General features: G+C 41.2%; 1 protein-coding gene across 6 annotated transcripts in view; it reads right to left on the reverse strand.

Moving 5' to 3' along the window:
* The window catches only part of FRY (FRY microtubule binding protein), a 279,770-nt gene that overhangs the window by 96,759 nt on the left and 160,063 nt on the right, over positions 1-22,948 (reverse strand). For 5 of the 6 annotated variants that reach the window (XM_089512531.1, XM_089512527.1, XM_089512530.1 and 2 more), the window contains 10 exons: positions 21,375-21,483; positions 19,430-19,516; positions 18,038-18,209; positions 16,794-16,926; positions 14,987-15,094; positions 12,182-12,437; positions 8,722-8,904; positions 6,572-6,658; positions 5,491-5,750; positions 2,834-3,023 (listed from right to left, as the gene is read on the reverse strand). In XM_089512531.1, coding sequence (XP_089368657.1) covers positions 2,834-3,023; positions 5,491-5,750; positions 6,572-6,658; positions 8,722-8,904; positions 12,182-12,437; positions 14,987-15,094; positions 16,794-16,926; positions 18,038-18,209; positions 19,430-19,516; positions 21,375-21,483 — 1,585 coding nt within the window. The remainder of the gene's footprint in view (positions 1-2,833; positions 3,024-5,490; positions 5,751-6,571; positions 6,659-8,721; positions 8,905-12,181; positions 12,438-14,986; positions 15,095-16,793; positions 16,927-18,037; positions 18,210-19,429; positions 19,517-21,374; positions 21,484-22,948) is intronic. The other variant, XM_089512529.1, reaches the window with a different exon arrangement.

A 22,948-nucleotide genomic window follows, 5' to 3' on the forward strand; every position in this document is an offset into this window, starting at 1 on the left:
TAGATAGATAGAGTCGTCCTGTGCTTTAAAAATATTGTGAAAACTGAAGTAAATGGAGCTAAGATTTTAATAGATGCATGTACATGGACTGGATATCAACTGATCAGAGTTCTTTATTTCTTTAATTACTTACTTACAGCATTTATACTTTGCCCTTTATCCAGAAAGGTTCCTAAAGCAGCTTACAAGATAGGCTTACAAGGCAGCCCCTGCCCTCAGGCTTACAATCTAAATAAGACATGACACAGAAAAGGAAACGTAATGTGGAAGAAGAAAGACATTCCCAGATTTGAACTCAACAAAATGCTCTAGTATCCTAAAGGTAGTTTAAGATCATTTAAGAGTATTCTGAAATTGAAACAAGTGCCCGCTGCAGTAAAAATCCTGCCTCTTTCTGGTGGGATTGAAGATACAGTAACTGTAAGGTGGTGATGCATTACTTTGTAGTGGGAATTAATTTGTCTTTGCTGTGTATCTTCCTCTCAAATAGTGGAGTATTATCCAAAGATTTCAGAGATGAACCAGTAATAGTTATGAAAAATTTGTGTTAGTAACACAAATGGTATGCGTGTATAAACAGATCAACATACTTCCCATTTTTAGTCCCTACCACAAAAAGGCATCTTGGCAACATGTCTCTATGACCTTGGTAACTGAATAAAATAATTTTCAAATTAGCTCAGTTAAGCTGGTGATACAACTGGAATACCATGCGATATCTCCACAAAGCAAACATGCCATCTAAAAACTTTAGAAGAGCTCTTCATTAGAAACAAAAAGTATAGAAGTTGTGATAGAGGTACCAGTGTCAATTAAAAGGTTACATGTTATTAAAATTGAAGTTCCCAGAAGTCCACCATATAATGACTCTGAATGATTAACAGTCAAACAACAAAAATTTAAAGAAATTTCTAGGACTTCCCAGGCCCATGCTGCAATATGACAATTCACTTATAGGCTTAATTGCTGAGGGAAAGAGAAAGTATCCAACTTGTCCCTATGTAACATTTCAAACTGGATTCAGGACAGGATACGGAGTGGAGACTGCCATGGTCGCCTTAGTCGATGATCTCCGTCTGGGCATCGACTGGGGAAGTGTGACCCTGTTGGTGCTCTTGGACATCTCAGTGGCATTCGATACCATCGACCATGGTATCCTCCTGGAGCGACTGAGAGAGTTGGGTATTGGAGGCACTGCATTGCAGTGGTTCCTGTCCTACCTCTCGGGCAGGTTCCAGATGGTGTCGCTTAGGGACAGTTGTTTGGCCAAGAGGGAGCTCAAATCGGGTGTCCCTCAGGGCGTGATTCTGTCCCCAATGTCATTTAACATTAACATGAAGCTGCTGGGCGAGATCATCCAGAGACATGGGGCGGGGTGTTATCAGTACGCTGATGACACCCAAATATATGTCTCTATGTCTCAGACTGAAGCAGTGACTAAGGATGGCATCTCTCCTCTGAATGCCTGTCTTGGGGTGGTAATAGACTGGATGAGGGAAAACCGACTCAAGCTGAATCCAGGTAAGATGGAGGTACTTGCTATAGGAACCCCAAATCCAGGAATGGAGTTGTGTCAGCCAGTTCTGGATGGGGTCACAGTTCCCCTGAAGGATTCGGTCCGCAGTTTGGGGGTGCTCATTGACTCGTCGCTCCAACTGACAGCTCAGGTGGATTCGACAGTCCAGGAGCGCCTGTTATCAGCTTCGTCTGATACGCCAACTGCGCCCCTTCCTGGAGCCGAGGGACCTGGAAACAGTAGTACATGCACTGGTAACCTCTCGACTGGACTTCTGCAATGTGCTCTACATAGGGCTACCCTTGTGTCAAGTTCGGACACTTCAGTTGGTACAAAATATAGCAGCCAGATTGATTACGGGAACTTCTAGGAATGACCATATAACACCGGTCTTGAAGTCCCTGCACTGGCTGCCTATTAGTACAAGGCAAAGTACAAGGTGTTGGTGATTACCTTTAAAGCCCTACATGGCTTGGACCCAGAGTACTTGAGGGAACGCCTTCTTCCCTATTGTCCGCCCCACACACTAAGGTCATCTGGAAGAAATCTATAACAGCCAAAAAAATCTAGGCTAACATCTGTTTCCCAGAGGGCCTTTTCTATTACTACTCCAAAACTATGGAAAGACCTGCCAGAGGAGATCCATCATATTTCCACTCTGACAGCTTTTAAGAAAGCACTCAAGATGGATCTCTTCCGGCAGGCCTTTCTAACTTAGTTACCCTCCCCAGATATAGAGATATTTGTCCCCTCATCTGTCTATTCTTCCCCGCTTATCTTTCTGCCTATTTTTTTGTTTAATGTCTTTAATGTTTTTAATGTTTTTATACTATGACTGTTTAATTCTGTTTTAGTACTGGGAATGGGGGGTAGGTCTAGGGTTTGAGATTTTTTTTTAACTCTGTTGTAACTTGATGTATTTTACTGTTGTAACCCGCCTGGATTCTTCGTGATTGGGCGGGCTAGAAATAAATTATTATTATTATTATTATTATTATTATTATTATTATTATTATCTGAAGTTTCTGATCTTGGTCAAGGTCAATGTTGCCAATTCTGGTTGGCAATTAATCTCAAAGGTACCTCTCCATTCATTCTAGACCTTTTGTAGAACTATTTTCTAGGAGGACACAGCCTGGTAATTATTCATATTCTTTGAATATACATTGCAGCATCTTCTTGGAATCTCCACTGCAGGTAACAAGCGCATCAAATGCACTGAAAAAGCAGGCTTGAATATTGGGTCAAAACTATACAATATAAATGGACCTTTTTGTTATAGGACGCAGAAGTCATTCAAATTAAGTATGACATTACCTTGTTATCATAGCTAACAGTGCCATCAGGCGTGGTAGCCATGATCTCTGGAGTTGAAACACGAAGATGTCCAGGACTCATAATACTGGGTTTTGCAACTCCAAAGCAGAGAATAAGATAATTTCTCCACAACGTTACATAATGGTCTCCACTGCTTGCTGTACTGGTTTTCTTTGCATTCACAGGGCTGCTGGAAATATTGTTTAAAATTATCACTTTCATTTCAGACATTACTTATCAGTATTTGCTTTGATAATTTTCTGAGAAATGGTAGCCACACAAATCCAATAACAATAGGGGCAGGAAGCAGCCACAGTAATAACAATATATCCGCATGGCCAGAAGGAGGAGGAGCCTGCTTGTAAAAGATATTCTCTCTATCTTTACTAAGGACTGAAACAACATGCAGGCATCTGACTAACATCTCCAATTGTTGTTTTTTCTCTCTCTCCTGTTTTGTTTGTAACATCTTGTCTGATGAAGAAGCCCATGGAGCTTTGAAAGCTTGCAACAAGTGTATTGTGCATTTTGGTTGGCCAATAAAGGTATCACTGATGGATTTTTGTTTGGAACAGTATATTCAGATCAATATAACCAGAGGAGGAGGAGGAGGAGGAGGAGAAAGAAATTGAATCCTGGCTCACAGAAGCAGCTTCCCATACTACACCAATATTCAGTTGCCTTCAAGCATATTCCCTAACCATACTTTCTGTGTTTGGAGATTTTTATAAAGGATTGCCTCAGTGGTAGATGAGGCACGTGTGCCTATTATACATGGCAATTGGGTATGTGGTTATAGTATCTTGTGATTGTGGGCAACCAGGTAATGTCCACCAGATGCTTCTATTTCATTTTCAGGAGGTAAGAGTGGATTCCAGTGTCTCTCATTCCAGTAGTGTCAAGCAGATAGACTTTGTAAATCAATTTTTGTTAATCAGCAAGCAGGTTGAACAACAAATGTGTTGTCATCAGCCAGCAGGCAGGTGGACTGAGACACATGGCTATGCATTAATCCTATTTAGTGATAGTCAAAAGAGGTGTGGTTTTTTTTATTACAACAAAATATGTTTTGTGCTCATTCTTGCTAAACACAAAGCCACACACTCATCAATGGATTTATAAATACTTTATAATATACTTAATCTATATCAGGGGTAGGCAACCTTTTTGAGCCGGGGGCCGGGTTGCTTTCCCTCATGCGACTGGGGGGCCGAAGCCGGGGGTGGAGCTTCCACCCTCGAGGGGGCGGGGCCACGTGCTGGGGGCAGAGCTTCCACCCTCCAGGGGCCAGGCCTCCCCATCTTCGCCGGCCCCCGTCAGAGGCCGGCAGAAAAGCCGGTGGGGGCTGCCAGCGCTGGAGGCCTCCCCCTCTTTGCCGGCCCCTGACAGGGCCCCAGGCCCCGTCAGAGGCTGGCAAAAAAGCCGGCAGGGCCCGCCAGCACTGGAGGACTCCAGGGACGGCAGCGGGCCCCTCAGAGACCCCCTGCCGCCGCCGGAGGCCTCTTGGAGGACTCCAGGGGCGGCAGCGGGCCCCTCAGAGACCCCCTGCCGCCGCCGGAGGCCTCTTGGAGGACTCCAGGGGCGGCAGCGGGCCTCTCAGAGACCCCCTGCCGCCGCCGGAGGCCTCTTGGAGGACTCCAGGGACGGCAGCGGGCCCCTCAGAGACCCCCTGCCGCCGCCGGAGGCCTCTTGGAGGACTCCAGGGACGGCAGCGGGCCCCTCAGAGACCCCCTGCCGCCGCCGGAGGCCTCTTGGAGGACTCCAGGGATGGCAGCGGGCCTCTCAGAGACCCCCTGCCGCCTCCACAGCCCCGTTTGGGGATTCCTGGGGCGGCAGCGGGTCTCCTAAAGGCCCGCTGCCGCCTCCGGAGCCCCGTTTGGGGACTCCAGCGGCGGCAGCGGGTCTCCTAAAGGCCCGCTGCCGCCTCCGGAGCCCCGTTTGGGGACTCCAGCGGCGGCAGCGGGTCTCTTAAAGGCCCACTGCCGCCTCCGGAGCCCTGTTTGGGGACTCCAGCAGCGGCAGCGGGTCTCTTAAAGGCCCGCTGCCCATAGCAGTGAAGCCTCGCGCGACCTTTTCTGTGGTAGCGCGAGACTTCACTGCTATGGGCGCCGCCATTTTTTCTCCCAAAATGGCGGCGAAGTCTCACGCGACCTCAGGGAAGGTCGCGCAAGACTTCGCCGCCATTTTGGGAGAAAAAATGGCGGCGCCCGTAGAGGCAAAAAGCCGCATTCGGCGGCGGCGGCGGCTGATGCCGCGGGCCGGCTAAAAAGCCTCCGCGGGCCGGATCCGGCCCGCGGGCCGCAGGTTGCCGACCCATGATCTATATAATCCACATTGCAATCTGTGAGAGAATTTATTAGAATTATATTTTACACATGAAGAGCCACAACTGAGCGCTAGATTTGCCCAACACAGACTTCATAAGCTACAGCGGAGCAAAGATTGCAAAGAATCAAGTCCTAGTGCAACACTTCATACTAGAAATAACGCATAAAAATCTGATTTATATCTCATGTAATGTGCATGCATTCATACACCCCTACTGGATATTTCACTTTATGATTAAGTTTAATATAAAAGTAAAGAATCATAAAATAGATAAACAATAAAAGAAAGTCTTAGCAGTCAAGAAGTGATGAAATAATAGCAAAACTTACTTTGGATCAACTAAAGGCATGACGAGCTGTAGCCTTGTAAAAGCGTACGGCCAAGCATAGCTAAGAGCTGTAGGGCAATGCTTTGGCAAATTCTCTTGTCTAAGAAAACTGAAAAGGCAGAGAACCCAGGGATCTTTGACTGATTGTGCAAATATCCATACATGGGAAGGGCTTTTTACATCATAATGACTATTAACTAGGACTGCATTCCATTCTACCAACCACTGCAAATCCACATTATGTGTTAATGGTAAAGTTGTCTATGGAAAGAAAGAAAAAAGAAAAGAAAAGAAATAAGCACCATAATCACTATCATATGATTTCAGCATTTCTATATTTTCTTTGTAAGATGACCTTTTAGGCCTCATGTCTGTTGCCAAACCTCAGTCTGGAAAGATGGAGGCATTCCCTTCTCCCACCAACAATATACACTGTATCTCCCAGCCCACCAATCCTTCATTCATGGCTTATCTAAATGCATCTTTAAGTTCTCAAATGCTCTCTTTCAGTGCATCTGTTTTCTTTAACACAGGTATGCTTCAGCTTAGGGAATCAATTAAAATCGATGATCAAAATCAGGCCAACACTTTTTTATTTTATTTTTTAGGTTATTTTTATTTTTAGGTTATTTATTTGGCTGCATGTCCCATTCCTTGTACTAAAGGTAGACTACTGGATTATGGTCATACACTATTTCAATGGAGGATCCAGTGACCACTTGTATCAAATTATGGGCAACCTAAATGCATAAAAAGTATTTATCTTGCTGCATGGAAATTCATGGATGGGGCTACCATTTGTTAGATGATTTTCTGCTAGATACTAAAAATATCAATGAAAATATCAATACAGCAACAATTACAGCCAAAGGGCTGGAATTGCAACAATGGATTATAGAGATTACTTGTGATTTGCTGAATAATAAAATATAGTGCCTAAAGCAATATAAAATGTTTTTCAACATTCCTACAATTTTTGTGTCTACATTCCTAATTCTTTTCTGAAGAATGCACAGATTCTGTTTATTTAGACATAAAGATTGAGAACGGCTAGCTATCAGGGATAATAACAAGGTACTTACTGAATCAGAAACAGCCACGTGAATAAAACTTTCCAAAATAGAAGAACTTAGCTGGTCCATGACATCTATCATAGGCCTGTCATCATCCTGTACAAGTGAACGGGACAGAATTTACATTTAACAAGAGGTACAAGTGCTAGACTTGTTTGGATGTCTGATTATGTTCTGCCAAGATCTAGTCTTGCTGCCATCTTCTTTCCAGCAGTTTGAAAGATCTTTTTCAGTAACCTATGTTGCTTGTGGGGGCTTCACCATTTCCCCTCCATGGCTGGCCACTGAGGACTGGATTGTGTTGAGCCAGGGATAGGCCTTAGCAGGTGACGTCAGAAGGAAAGGCCGTTCTCTAGTCCAGCTGGGGTGAGGATGGGGGATTAAACTGTTCCCTTGAGTGCTATTCTTAAGTTTTGTCAACTTTCTCTACCCAGCCTCCCTCAGATCAGGCACTTTCATGTATATAATGTTACAGTTGTTCTTTCCTGGGGGAGGTTCCTCCCTTGAGGGATTTCTATTTGTTAATACAGTTGTCCCTCCCAATTTGCGGATTTGGGAGTTCACGGTCTCACCTGTTCATGGATGGCAAGCGAGGAGGGACAAAATGGTGTGTGTGATTGAGGCGTGCATGCAGCAGCACACATGGGAGCACACCGCCATTGAAAACAATGGTGACTCCAATATTGGCATTTTTCCAGATTCACTGAGGAGGGGCAGGCAAAATGGATCCCCGTGAATTGGGAGGGGTGACTGTATAACCACTTTTTTTTCTGACAACTTTTCTGCATGCAGTTTTGGTGTTGAGCCAGATCCAGTTTGAGAGGAAATGGGGAATAGCTTTATCCTCAACTCTCACTCCTGCTGGACTAGAGAAGGGTCTTTTCCTCTGAGGTCACCTGCTAAAGCCTGTTGTAAAGAGAAAAATGGAGTGTACTAAAACTTTTTAAAAATGATAATTGCAATGAAGACAAACAGGTTGTATCAACTAATCTGAATTCAATACAATTAAAAACAAACATATTTTGGATCAATCCAACATCCTATTTTATAGCATTTCTGTGCCTGAATAATTATTAGCACAGTTGTGCAAGAGACATAGCAAAGGTAATTTCAAGCAGTAATCATATGAATTTCTTGCTTAAGAAGTTGAAAAGGTGCTAATCTAAGAAGAACCTTCATTTTGCCTATCTTGAAAGTAACCTACCAAAGAACAAATCCATCTGATCCACTAAGACGAACAATAGCTGTATAATAGTGTGAGCTGTGCTATTATCATTTTTAAAACATATAGTAGATGAATAAACATAAAGAAATCGGTCTCACAGATCAAACGGGTACAATTTCCAACAAGTTATTATAGAACATTAAACAGGTATTTTAACACAAAGAGCAATGAAACATAACTTCCAGAAATCCATACAATGGACTGGTACAGATGGACCTATGGGGCGCCCTCGTCACGTGCTAGGGGCTGGTCAAGGGCGCTCGACCCTGTACAGATGGGCGCCACCATTTTGATGCGACAGATGCTTAGCATCCGCACATCGCGGTGCCATAATAACGTTGCGAGTGCACTATTGGGGCACTGCGGCACCATTATGGCACCGCAAAAAAACCCTGCTTTTTGTGGGTTCTTTTTGCTACGCGAGGAAGCCGCGCGGTTTGTCTGCTGCAGCTTCCTCACGCAGTAAAACAAGGCGCCAGCAGACCTCTCTTTTTGGGAGGTCTGTACTGGGTCAATATCTTGTATGCTTTTTCCCTGGGAGCAAGCAGCAGCTTTTGGAGAGGATTATCATCAGGAAAATAACACCTAGGGGAAATAGTTAGCCCCTTCCCACAATACTGTGGGCCAAATCCACAAATGCTATACCTTTTAAAAAATTAGGAAATCTGATCACAACTTTCCTGCTATCATGTATAGTTTGGGCCTCAGCCCATCAATTCTCAGTGCTTCTGTCGTCATGCAAATAAAACGCCTACATTAATTTACTGAATAGCAATTCCCACAGACTTCAATGAGAACTTGCTATGAACAAGCACAGCACTGTTGAGTAATTTCATTTTTAAAATGTAAACCTGTGTGATAAAATAAAATATTATTTTAAAGCTACATTATTTGGGGAACAAAGAATATGTGATATAGGAAATTAAAACCATACCTCTGTTTGTCCCAGTGCATGAAATAAAGCACGGATCTCTCTGAGAATCAAAACTGCCAATTTACGCGTGGCAACCTGGAAACTGCAGAGTAACACAAGTGCAAAGCCTTCGACAGCATGGAGAACATTGGAATAAGAACTTCTTTCAGCCAGTGTCCTATGACTGCATCCATTTGGTATCAGCTGCAATACAATTTATTCATTTATTCATTCAAACATACAAACTGCTTTATCTCTTGCGCTCTAAGAGTTCACAGTGTTACAATAAAGAATAATAATATGCAATGTGAAATGTAATATATATATATATATATATATATATGCGCAAAATACATAGGTTATGTAAACAGTCTGCACTTCATTTCTTTGCCTGCCATCTACTCAAAGGCTGCAGTAGTTTCCCAAGCCTCTTCTTGCTTTCAAAGGGACTACTGCTGGGGCCAATTTTTATGCGACGATTAATATTTATTTATTTATTTATTTGTTTGTTTGTTTGTTTGTTGTCCATCTCGCCTTTCTTCCCAAAGGGACCCAAGGCAGCTCACAAAAACAATTCTAAAAACATATTTCCATAAAACAATTCAAACATAGCTAAAAATAATATAAAATTACAAACATTAAAACAACAATATAACCACAATACCCATCCCATCCCATGTCTGTCTGTCTGTCTATTTATTTATTTATTTAATTTCAATTAATATGACATTTGGCTTTCTGCATTACTTTTAAAAATATATAGATAGGTTGGATGAGGAATTAGGACTGTTATGAAAGGACATAGTTTATCCTTTCCTCCTATAGTTGACCCTTTCCTCCCTTGCCAGCAATCCCCCCTCCAAATCTTCCCCACCCCGAACTCCATCGATCCCACCAATAACTCCCTTTCCATACTGGCCAATTGTGGAAGAAGAAGAAGGGTTTTTCATGCGACTGGAACATCTCCCATACCACTTTTGTTCCAATCACTCCCCTCAGAATAATTTTTAGAATTTAAAATTTTCAAAAAGAAACATGTAATACCAATCCTTCACACCCTGTGTAGTCTGGCCCTTAAAATCTCTAGGCCATTGTCAGATAAATCCATTCATTGTGTTACTTCATGGTTCATTCAGATGGTCTGAATTTGTTAGCAATTGGTAGCTTAATAGATGACTTAACAGATAGCCTTATAAGGGGGAAGACGCATACACACACACACACACACACACACACACAACATCTGTAATACTGAAGAAAACTACTATAAAAGAACTATAAAAGAACAAACTCAAGCAATGTTTGCATCAAAGGGAATATCCTCCTCATATAGCTGATGAAATAGGAGAACACATATAATTTTGAGAGAAAATCTTCTCTGCAAAAAAATATGAGTCAAACAACAAGACATTCCATTTGTGGTAGATTTTCATCCAGCATTTTCTAATTAGGGAAAGCTATCAATTGCTAGAGCCATTATCAAGCTTCCCGTTCCCTTTTTGCCATTCAGAATCTAAACAGACTGCTAGTAAAAACTAGAATTATCAAATCATAGAGTTGGAAGACAACACAAGGGTCATCCAGCCCAACCCCCTGCCATGCAGGAATACACAATCAAAGTACTCCCAACAGATAGTCAGTCAGCCTCTGGTGTCCTGAAAACACCCATCAGCAATCCATGATGACACCCCTGTGATTCACAGCACAGCATCACCTGTAAATACCTTAAGCAGATTGTCACTGTTAGGAGCATAGTGACTTGCAGGACATAATACATTAAACATATCACCTGCTGGTCCAGCAGTCTTATTTATGTGACTGACTGCAGGTATACAGGATGTCATTTGCAATATATGGGGAAACTAAGAAAGACCTGACATGTACACCCACTAACACATATAGGTACAAAACACACTGCAGAAATAATGCAGTTTGAGACCACTTTAACTGCCCTGGCTCAATGCTAGGGAATTCTGGAAACTGTAGTTTTCTGAGACATTAAGCCTTTTCTGTCAGAGAGCTCTGGTGTCACAACAAACTACAGTTCCCAGGATTCCCTATTACCACAGCAGTTAAAGCCTTCTCAAACTGGATTATTTATGCTGTGTTTTTGGACCATGCACATACACACTGAAGTGTATCTCTCAACCGGAAGCAATGAACTCTCTATTCAGACTAACAACCCCCAACAGGAACTGACTGAAAGAAAACAAAGTCAGATTAATGAGTCACAGAGAGCCACAATGAGAATCTTCCTTTGAGAGCAAGTAATTCTGTTGCATGTCTGGAACAGCTGAATTACCTAGTGATATTCAGATCTTGGAAAGTTACTTTTTTAGACTACAACTCTCAGAGTCGCCTTAGTCTGTGGCCATGATGGCATAGAGATTCTTAAATTCTAAGAAGCAGAGCCTCCCTCCAGTTCATCTGGTGCCATGGAGGGAGTGATGCAGGCCCAGCTCCATCAGGCTTGGCCTAGATTAAGAAGAGCCCTCCCTACAGTCCATCTGCCTTGGTCCAGATTTCAGAGGGAGAGAAGAACTGCTGGACCTGATCCCCTTCCCCACCACCATTCCCTTCTCTTTTTGTGACATGTCTTTTTAGATTGTAAGCGTGAGGACAGAGAACTAATTAAAAATAATAATAATTGTAAGCCGCTCTGAGAGCCTTTAGGGCTGAAGGGCAGGGTATAAATACCAAAAACAACAACAACAACAACAACAACAACAACATAAGGTAATTTATTCCTACATTTTTGTTGCATGCAACACAGGATGGAGCAAAATACCCTGGGTGTAAAAGGAGGCAAGGTGATAATGACTCAAGCAGAGATACTGGTTTATAAGTTATACACCACACATCTCTCTTTCTTTCATTTTCCCTAAGACTTCCCTTCTACAGAATGCATTATTCAAATAATTAACAAGCAAGTGCCTTCTCTCTTTTCCACGACACACACACACACACACACACACACACTAAAGATTACTGGGATGACAGAAAGGTCATTATTTACATATTCTGTGTTAAACTTTTTAAAAAACTTTTACACATACTTTAAGATATAGCCCTGCTTATACTATTATGTAAAGTTGTATGTAGTGGTCCCTTTAATCAGAAAGGTCCTCTAATTGCAAACCAAGGAGATATACATGTGCAGGCTGTGGGCTGTTTTGAAGTGTCTACATGTGGCTCCATTCAAAATTGTGCTGTTGCACAATTAAGACAAATAATCTCTGCCATGATCTGACCTCTACAGGCCTATATAAAAATTAGTCATCCTAGAATCAATATTCACCCGAACTTTCACTATTATCTATGTATTCAAGGATATACTGTTAAACCTATGGAAACAGGACTACCTTAGAAATAAAAATCAGTGCCTATGCAAACTAAACAAAGGAGTGCTTTAAAAAAGCAATGATGTATTTGAAAACCTAGTTAATTCTTTTGCATGGAATATGTACTTTTGTGCTCTTACCTCTGATGACCTGTTTTTTGCCTGTTCACTGGGTTTTCCAGGAGTGTGTATTATCAATTTCCATTGTGTAAGCAACTGTAACAGTAATTTTAAGGATGTGTCCAAAAGGCTATGATGCATATCATTCACTTCCCGCAACAGGAAGTTCGTGAAGCCAAAAAGTACATCCTCTCTCCAATCAACAAAATCAACTAAGAGCCCCTGAAGTGAATTTTGAGCAATGTGCCGAAGTTCATCATCCATATGAATAGAAAGCCTGTGGGAAAAAAGGGAAACTGAAAGTCACAAGCGTGTTTCATGACAGTAATTATCAACTGTTTGTAATTAACACACACCATAAGTAGTGAGACATCAACATGAGCCAAAGTGTTCATACATTTATTTTTGGTCTACACATCTGCAGTACATCTCACAGCACCAAAACAGCGATGGGTTATCTTTTTCACCCCAATAAGAATTCCAACATATTGAAGTAGAATTCAAACATATAGCCGTGTTAGTCTGTACAATCAGTATGTAGAGAGATTTTGTATTTATTTTGTTGCACCTTTGAGACTAACAGATTGAGGATTTGCACTGTAGTTAGGTTTAAGGTTAGTGGTAGGGTCTGATGTACACTTCATGTATTTTCCGAACTGATTGAGAATGTCAGTGTCCACTTTTAATGGGGCCAACCTACCAGCAACCAGAGTATGTCATTTTGTTTCCTGGTGTCATGCTTTGATTTAAAAACAAAACAAAAAAACAGCATGGGATATTACATTACTTTGGATGGCTCAAAATGTACTGTAAAAAAATAGATTGGTTGGGACAAATTTTGTCCTGGACACTTTTTGTATGTTAAAAAATGTACAGAAAAAGTGACTGAAACTTGAGGCCTAGTACTATGTGGATTCCACAACAAAACATGACTCTGGAGGACAAAACCGGATGTATGAGAGTTTAAAAACAAGAATACCAATAAAAAAAAACTCATTTAGGCTTGGCAAGAGAGGACTTGGGGGCCAAACAGACTGACCATAAAAGCTGAGTTCGGGATGGCTTGGGGATGTAGCATTTTGACACCACACATCCCCAAGAAGCCTGGAAGCCACCCAGATGTTCAGACATGGGTGGCTTCAAGTTGCTCCGGGGGTGCTACACAAGAATAATGGCAGCAAAATATATTTTGTGTACAAATTAGGCATACTTAAATAAGAATATCTAAAAGAGAAAACAAACATTTGATTCATTGCACTCTAGCCCAGAGCTTCTCAGGGCATCTGATGCGGAGGACTTACAATTTTTTTCCCAATGTGCCAGGGACTGGCCACTATATTTGTTTCAGCTGGTTATAATTTTTATTTTCTCTCCTGGAAACTTGCCAAGGACTGACAGCCAATGGCTTAAGGATCTGCCATTAATGAAGTCTATTGGTATGACAACTGACAATTGTCTCAGCTTCACCCAAGTGCCTATATACAGATTCTCTCTGAGAAGTGTCAAAAGGTGCAGATACTATATGCATGGCATTTAACACCAAACTATGATGAAAAGCACGTGTTTGCTTATAGGTTCTAATCTTTGAAGTAAGGGGAAGAAAATTTGCAGGTCAACATCAGCAAGTTTGGTAAGAATTCTTCTGGTGTGAAATTTGTTCTTCACACAAGGGATGTAGTCTGAAAAGGCCTGGAGAGGCTCACTTTTTGGCTTCAATTTATAGCTTTAGTGTGTAGGCAGATATTAACTGACAATCTATAAAACAAAACTGGGAACCAAGCCTGATACTGATGCGGTCTACAAAACCAATGCAAATGCAACCTACCAAATGTTTCATTTTTTTGTCATCAGTCAAGCCCAAGAGCATTATTTAAAACCTACTGAGTGGGACATACATGGCTCTATAGGCTACATTTGGCTTGGTAGGTCAAATGTTGCATCTTCTTGAGTTTTAGAGTGGAAGGAGATATTAACATCCAAATTTCTACAGGTTACATTTCTTCAAATAAAATTGGATGTGGAGTTAGAGAGTGATAACCAATGATATTGAGAAGCTTCTTGTGCCTTATCACACAAGAAAAAAGCAGAAATATATCCGGAGAGTAGTGGCTTTCTTTGTGCCTTAGTGCATAACACTGTAGTACTTTCAGTTCTCTTCCCACAGGAGGGAGTTGTAAAAACACATCTTTTTCTGCTGGAAAAATCCATTCAACAAAATACAGGCTTTTATAACTGTCTCCTGTAGGAAGAGAACTGAATCACTACATCACAGCACTACACAGGAGCAGGGAATGACTAAATTTTTGCTCACATTACTCTGAAAGCATTATGGGCTGATAGCACTAATAAATCAGTTTGGCCAGGATCAAAGAGTGGAGAGAAACTAGTAAGCTCAAGAGGCCTTTAGATCTGTTTTTCTTCAACAGAAACTTTCCATGACACAGATCAAAATGCTATTGGAACTGATGAGAGTTCAGTGAGTTAACTCCTAAGAAAAACAAGTCAACAATTCTGCTTGGTTATCACAAGATCCTAAACTAAACTTAAATTGCTTCTTGAACTTCATCCTAAATAAACAAAGAACCTTGTGACATTACAAAGCATTATGTAGAAGCAACATATGTGTCAGCGCAAGTTAACAAAACCTGATTAGGAAATACGATAATGTCATTCTCTGCAAACAAGCCTGAAGTGACTGTTTCATTTATCTGATTTACAGAAAAGTGACAATTCACCACATCTATATAGTCATTTAAGAAGTTCCACAAATGAGAGCAGCTGTATTTTAGTCCCACTGAGCAACTGTTTAACATTTGTACAACTTACCTTGATAGCAAATCAATCAGCTCTAGTTTAGACATTCCATCAGGAAGAAGTCGTGGAATAGCAGCAACACAAGTCCTGAAAAGGTCAATTTTTGGTTTTCTTTCACCTCTGAAAATAAGGAAAATAATAATTTCACACTCTGATCCTTTTTCAGATGTAATGGACAGAACACATTGTCGACTAAACATCTGTAAACATAACCAGTAAGGTTAATTCACCACTGTGGCTGAAGAAAGAGTTTGGAGCTGATCTGTGGGGCAAGAAGGGATCCCCCCAGGTTGGCCTTCTAAAATGACCATCTGAGATGGCAACCGATCTCTTTTAATTGCCCTTGGGATCTGATGTTTTGTCCAAGGGCGGCTAGGTGTGTGTGACAGGTTGACAGCTGTGCCTCAGCCAAGCCCACCCCAGGTTCCTAACCCTCCCCAGGTTCCTTCATTTGCTTAGTCCCAGGCCTCAAAAAATTAACTATGTTTTAAGTTAAGAAACCATCCTTCAGTAGTTTTGTGATTGTGGGGAGAAGCAGATAGATGGCAAGGAGTGGCTGCTCCAGCCGCAATTGTGCCAGGACTGCAGTGACTGTATGCCCCACTTCCAAAGCAGGCTGCCGCCGTGGTCCCAAGCTGGTCACTGCTAGGAGCTGGATTATTCCTGCTCCTTTTTGATCCAGTCCAAAGGACCGGATCATAGCATCACAGCAGACTGTGGCTGCTTTGGGGGCATGCACTGTTTGAACACCACTCTCCTACAGTAACCGGAAGCCACTTTAATTGCTCTGTGTGTTTCAAGCCTGAGTCAGTCGCCCTTCCTCCAGTCTCAGAGGTCTAAATAGCAATATAGATAAATGTTAAATCAAATGTAGTGCCCAATCAGGGGGGCACCAGTCCAAACTCTTGCAAGAAGCAGCAACAGTTGCTGGCAATGGAAAACTGCTTCTTTAAACTGGCTGCAAAAGAAAGTGCTTTACTGGCACTTGGCCAGATAAGGCTGTAGCAATGCAGTATTTAATAATGACTCTCCACTAGTCTTCTGAGTACCAGTGAGATGAACTAATCAGAAGACCAATGGGGGTGGGGGTGGGGGTGGAATCAGCCTGTTTACATCACTGCTCCTCAGTCACAGGGGTTCAGCTCACCAGTACTTGTGGAAATACTTTAAAGAGCATGGTTGTTGTGCATATGCTGTTTTTATTGTAAATCCATTTGAATCTTGTGAAAGTGTGCTTTATTTGCATAATGTTAATTACAGATTACAGAATCAAGATGTCATGACATAGAGAAGCAGTTTGCACCAGTTTGCAACATTCTCTAGTCAAAAGAAAGGCAGGAAGAAAAGAAGGCAGGCAGGCAAACAAGCAGCCAGACAGACAGTGAGTTTAGAAATTGTGGGTTTAATCAGAGGAAATGCAGTGTAGTGGGAAGCATGGTCAGCCCTCTCCACTGGCTCAATGAAAATTCTGAGTTTTTCCACCTACAGAGAAAAAAATACAGACCATATATAGACCATTTTCTTTGCCACAAAAGTGGAAAAACATTTCAAATAGGACAGCTCTGTATAAAATACTATGAAGCATCTTTTCTTTGGCTGCCCATGCTGTCTCTATTGCTCCACTAAAACTGCCAGCTGAAGACTGTTCTGTATCACCTACTTTCACCCAGAAATTGATGAGGTTAGGACTCATTAATCTTCTTTTAGCCAATCATATTTATATGATTTGGGATAGTGTGAATGTGTGTCTGCATGTGTCTGCTTGTTTGGATTGTGTTTCCAAATTAAAGTTAAAAACAATTAATCTGTTAACACTCACGTGATCATATCTTCAGGTTCTTTGTTTAACATTTGGATGTTAGTGAGCATCATACACCGTCCAACTTCTTTATCAAGATGCCGCAATATATTATCTACAGCTTTTCTTACTTGAGAATAATACATCGACATACCTGTAAAAGCACACAATGAACTGGTGAGGTCTCATTGAGGAAACAAAAGGTTAAAACCTCAGAACTTTAAATTATTTATAGTAGTGTTTATTTTAATATGTTGTTCATATACATACCAACAGTACATATGTAACCTTAAGTATTTTCATGGTATTTTGAATATGAAACATCTCTGTCCCAGATGAATACATAATATTCCCTAGCCTATAAGAATATATAACATTCAGAATTATTACAGAAATATTCACATTTTAATGGTTTCCAAGTACTGTATGTCTTATTCTTTTTGAAGCTGATATAGAACTTTGAAACTTTAGGATTCCTTATCCTCCCAGCTGCTTGCATATTTCTTGTTCTTATATGACCTTAAGTGACTTGTGGTGACCCTATCACAGTTAGGCTACGACCAGGATAGCCCTAAATAATTTCTAATATTCCTAGCCCTAAATAAAGATGAGGAGACATGCCTGTTTCCGCTGCCCCAGAGGGTAGGACCAGGTCTAATGGTTTGGAGTTACAAGAGAGTAGATTTCAATCAAACATTAGAAGGAACTTCTTGAAATAAGAGCAGTTTAGCGGAACTAATTGCCTAGAGAGAAGGTGGGCTCTCCTTCTTTGGATATCTTCAAAAAGAGTCTAGACAGCTATCTGCAGGGGATGCTTTAGCTGGGGAGACTACATTGAGCAAGGGCTTTAGCCTCACTGGCGCATGAGACCCCTTCTAACTCTATGATTCTATGACTATTGCCTATTATTAATAATGTGAGTGCCATGGATCAATGTGAATGTTATATACATCCAGAGATATATAGAGGTACAAGTGATTTCTGCTAGATAGATAAGAAATGACATCCATGTTCATTTAACAGGATTGTATGTACAAATATTGCTACCATGTAACGAACTCACATATCTCCTGGAGAACAAAAATTGCCCCAAAGCAACTAGGTGATGAGATCAATCCCTGGCTTTGTGTTAATTCTCCAACACAAGTTTAGCCTTTAAAAATACTCAGTACAGCGCTGATTAATTTTGTTAGGCTAGTAAGTTTTTGCATAAGGCTATTATATCAGTCTATGAACTGTGGAGAGGAGGCATGCCTTATACTTGCCTATCATTTTAGCTTCCTCTTCTGTGAGAGTTTTGCTCAAGTATGTTTTCTTCACTCGTAATGTGTTTCCAGAAGGAAGCACAGCTCCAGTAACAGGCATGGGAGGTTCTCCATCTTTTTGTTGCAAGCTATCCGCAACAACCAAGAATGCTCTCAAACCAATGTTCATTCTCTGAAATTTTGATAGGAAACAAAATAAAAATCAGCATACCTATTGCATTCTTAAAGACAATTTGCCAACAAATTACATTCTTTCAAAAAAAAAAATCTTTACCCAAAATATACAGATGCTATCCCTGTTCTAAACAGTCAACCTCAAGATAATCTAAGAAGGATGTTCATGAACAGAGTTTTCTGAATAAATTCCACCTCAAGACTAACTATATTATGAGATTACCACTGGTCAATACTTTATTGATTTAATGTACACTTGAATTGTAGAGTCCATGCTGAAAATATCTGAAGATCAATATGGTGCCATCAGACATTTCCATTGATTATGTTCCATATATGGTCTGGAGTTGCAAACAGAACTGAAAGAGGATTGACAGGTATTGTGGAAACAATCTTGTGATAGTGTGGGGTGTTGAAGGCTGGTATAGCAGCCATTTCCAGCTCAGAGTATGACTATATTTGTACAGCGAATTAAACGCTAGCAAACATTTAATTATAAAGTGTTTAATCAAAATTTAAAAACCAAACATTTAATCAAAACACGTTGTGTTCTGAATGCTTTACTCAAACAATTAATATTGGGTCAAACAGATCAGCAGCTTGGAGCAGCCAGAGGCTGCTCCTGTCCTGATAATCCCTGATCAGTGCGGGACTGCAGCGACTGGACACCGTGGTCCCAAGGCTGGCCACCGCCGGAGTCTGAAATGGACCGCTGGTAAGGTCCCCCCCATTCTTTTTGCAGCTGGCTTTGGGCTACATTAACTGGCCTTGGTGTGGCTTCTGGCCGATCCAGGGGCATGCGTCATCTGCATGCCACATCCCAGAATGGCCCAAAGGCAGCGTTTTTTGTCCATCTGTTTCAGGCCATTGTTCCTGTAACATAATATGTAGATACACTACTACAATATTTCAAGTCTCATGGAACAGCCATGAGGTCTAGTACTTGCTTTCCACTATTTTGCTTAATGTTTACTTTATATTCTATGTTGTTGCCATGTTGTTTCCTTTATATTCTACTTTTTTCAAGTATGTTTAATGTTGAGAAGAAGGAAAATGCAGAACAGAAATCAGAGAATGCATAGGTTGTAGAGATGAAAACTGAGCCTTTGTGCCTAAAGTATGGGCACATAAAATTAGAGACTCCCTTGAACTTCTCCCTTCACCAAAAAATTTACACTATAAATTATAAGTAAAAATATAAGTACAATGAAGCCATACCTCTGGGTTGAGACTAAATGCTTTTGCTGGTTTTCCAACGCAAAGAAAGTCAAAAATAATTTCTTTCATTGCAAAATCCAAGCGTTCCTACAGTGAAAATAATTAGAAATAAATTTGTATTGCCCATCAGCTATTGTTTTCCCACTAAGAATAAAGAGTTGCAAACCATGCTTTTGTGAAACCAACTCATTTGTATTAATAACCAACATCCATCACAGGCTTTGTTTATTTCCTACCACCAAAATGTGTCTCTCACATCCAGCACACCTCCTTTTGTTTCTTCACATAAATAAATATTTCCTACTGCATGCCTAGAAGACTAATAACTTGCAAAGAAGCAGAAGATGCTAAATAGGATGGATCCAAAAAGCAGCCACAACTGGACTTTCATTGTCTCTGGTTGTTAACCTGTGTTATGATAGAGTTTTAAAACTAATTAAGCAAAGACACTGGGATATTGTCTTTTGCAGCCTTTGGGCTAATTTCCTTTTTTCATGCTCATGTGTTGGTTTGAATATCCATTATGTGGGATATTTTCTTCTGTATAAAGAACTTGACTGTTCCTAATTACCGCATATTATTTACTAATACCAGATGTAATGCTTTCCCTTCAGAATTGCTTTATGGTAGGTACAGTGGGCTACCCCTCTCTTTCAGATTTTGCTCTTAAACACAAGAGCAAAATCTGAAAGAGCGGGGTAGCCCAGTGTACCTACCATAAAACAATTCTGAAGGGAGGTTGAAACTATGGAGATTTTCAGACGAGGGGAAAATAACAGGAGTAAAAGGGATTATCCTGGGGAAATCACACAATTGTACTGAACTTTTTCAGACGATGTCGGACTCATCTGGGACTACTCCTGCAAAGAAGCCGCCATGCTCCGGTAACAATTCATTTACAGGGAACCGGCATGGATAAGTTTCCAATGGCATGACTGAAGCTTGATTACATGAGTGTAAAAAGCAATTGTGCTTCAATCACGCCATTGTGGGAGCAACTGGGGACATTTATCCACACTGCACTTCAGCAGAGTTCACATTGCTAGGATTGTTTCAGGAGTAGATTTTAGTCAAAGTAAAAAAAAAAATCTTTAATTTTATTCTGTGCTTAATGGAAACATTAATGTAGACATGCGCTGTAGCGCTGAAACAGAGTATGCGCAAAACAACTGCACACAATGTAATAGTGATTCATGCATGCATGTGTGCAGAACGCCATTGCGCAATTAGGTTTTATGCCATTGTTGTCGTGCAGCTGCGCAACTGTGTAAAGATAACTATTGCTATTGCTACTGTTGCGCTACTGTCCAAAAGTGCAATTGTTGCTGAATTGGCCATGGTGTGATCTCCTATGTCACACATTTTATAACAAGGTCACAAACCGTTGATCTCTTCCCTATTAATCCATCTGCCTGAACTATGGGATAAACTTTATTTAAAAGTTCTATTGGAGGATAGATGTTCCCTGTCAGTCGCCAAGTTTCTGTCTTTAGTAATGAAGATTATAGAGAAGGAAATTCCTAAAACTTGCCAGAGTATCTAAAACATTTTAATTGAGTATGTCAATTTTATTGTTTATGGGATGTAACATTTTATCCCATCTGATAATGTACAATTTCTGACTATTATTTGTTTGTATTGATGCATCTATGGACTATAATAATAAATACTATACTGCTAAATCAGTTAGTAGAAGCCAGAACCTACTTGAGACTGAACATAAAAGCAATATCAGAAAATCTAAGAAAGGTGCTGAGTGGGAGTTCCAGATCTTTCTCAACCAGGATTTCCATTATGTGTCAGCTTCTTACAGGAGAGGACAAAACATCAAACTGGAAATCCACTGTGACGGAGTACTACTTTATGCATGGAATCCAGAGGAATACCAAGAGCAATTTATTAAGAAAAAAAACCCCTGCTCAAAATCTGTAAACATTTTTCATACCTGTGCAATAAACTGTATAATTTTCACAAAGATATTTAGAGGCATGTCTCGTGGTACCACACCTCGGGAACCTTTTGGGAAAAGGGTTGTGATGATTGTTATAAGCCGACTGTAAAATAAAATGAGAACATTGACAGAAGTTTATTCACAGAAGGGCATCCATATATCAGTTCAAGGCTTTCATGAACGACATCCATAGTTTTTTTTTGTGGGTTTTTTTGGGCTATGTGGCTGTGTTCTGGAAGAAAATTCTTCCAAAACACAGCCACATAGCCCCAAAAAACCCAAACTATCCTTGTATAACCTTGTTTAAACATTCAAAAGAAGCTTGGAGAAATCCCAAAAGAAAAGCAATGACGAAGGACAGTGTTATCCCCACCCATCTCCAGATTAAAAGGCACAGAGGCCATTCTGTTGACGTTTCATTCCAAACACTGCTAAAATGAGAGGCGCCCTAGGTCAGGAAAACAAATGCTGATGCTTCGCTAAGTGTAACTTAGGCCCGGAACAGACGGGCCTTTGCAGCGCCCTCATCATGTGTGAGGGCTGCCTGGTGGGCAGAGTGGCCACATGCCCGGCAGCCCACGCACGTGATGAAGGTGCCACAGCTGCAGCGCCCCCACCAGATGCAGCGCGTACTGGGGACGTCACAGCTGTGCCACCTCCAAATGGGGCGGTGCAGCTGCGACATCCCCGTGCCATCGCTGGTGCTTTGGGGCGGTGGAAGTGCACTGCAAAAAGGAGCCGCTTCCTGGCGCTCCTTATTTGCTCCGCAGGAGCGCTGTACAATTTGGTTACTGCAGCACTCCTGTGGAGCAAAGAGAGGCGCCGCGGACACGCCTCTTTCTAGCAGTGTGTACCCCGCCTAAGTACAGTCATATCCATAAAGTCTGCTTTAAACAAATTAGATGTGTATTATAAGCCTATCAATTTATCATATATGAAGAAAGTCAGGCCAGATTGCATAATCCAAGATATAAATTCGTTATTATTTATTACATACTGACAATTTACTGTGCTAGGTTCTTGAAGAGGGTGCTGTTTATGAACTTGTATTATTCCAGATACAATTTGTTTCCATTCTCAAGGTGTATAGAATGTGCATGAGTGTACTGGCACAAAAACAGCTTTATTTAAATATTTTTTCTTTTTTAAAAAAAGAAGCTTGTATCTACAAAGATTATTACAAAGCAACAAAAAAATCGAGTTGAAATTAAAACAAAACGGATGTAGTTTTGAGGCACTCATCCTATAAGCACTTGCTATTACAGTGCACCCGCGTCATACGCAGGCACGCTATACGTGGATTTGAGCAAACTTGTGTAGAGCCACGTGGGAACGCGTGGGGTGCATGGGGCGGCGTGTCCCACTGGAATGAATGGGGCATGTGTCCATGGTGCGCATGCGCCGCCGTGCCACCACATGCACAAGCCCCATTCATTCCAATGGGGCTTGAGCATGCACGGAATTCAGCTTACGCAGGAGGGGCCCAGAACCGATCCCCTGCGTAAGCCGAGGGCGCGCTGTAGTTACACAAAAGTCTACACAGTGTGGATCAGGAAAGGTCAAAAGAA

The sequence above is a fragment of the Sceloporus occidentalis genome, unplaced genomic scaffold (genome assembly GCF_023333645.1).
Source record: "Sceloporus occidentalis isolate IW3139 unplaced genomic scaffold, rSceOcc1.0.p SCAF_2, whole genome shotgun sequence".
Taxonomy (NCBI): domain Eukaryota; kingdom Metazoa; phylum Chordata; class Lepidosauria; order Squamata; family Phrynosomatidae; genus Sceloporus; species Sceloporus occidentalis.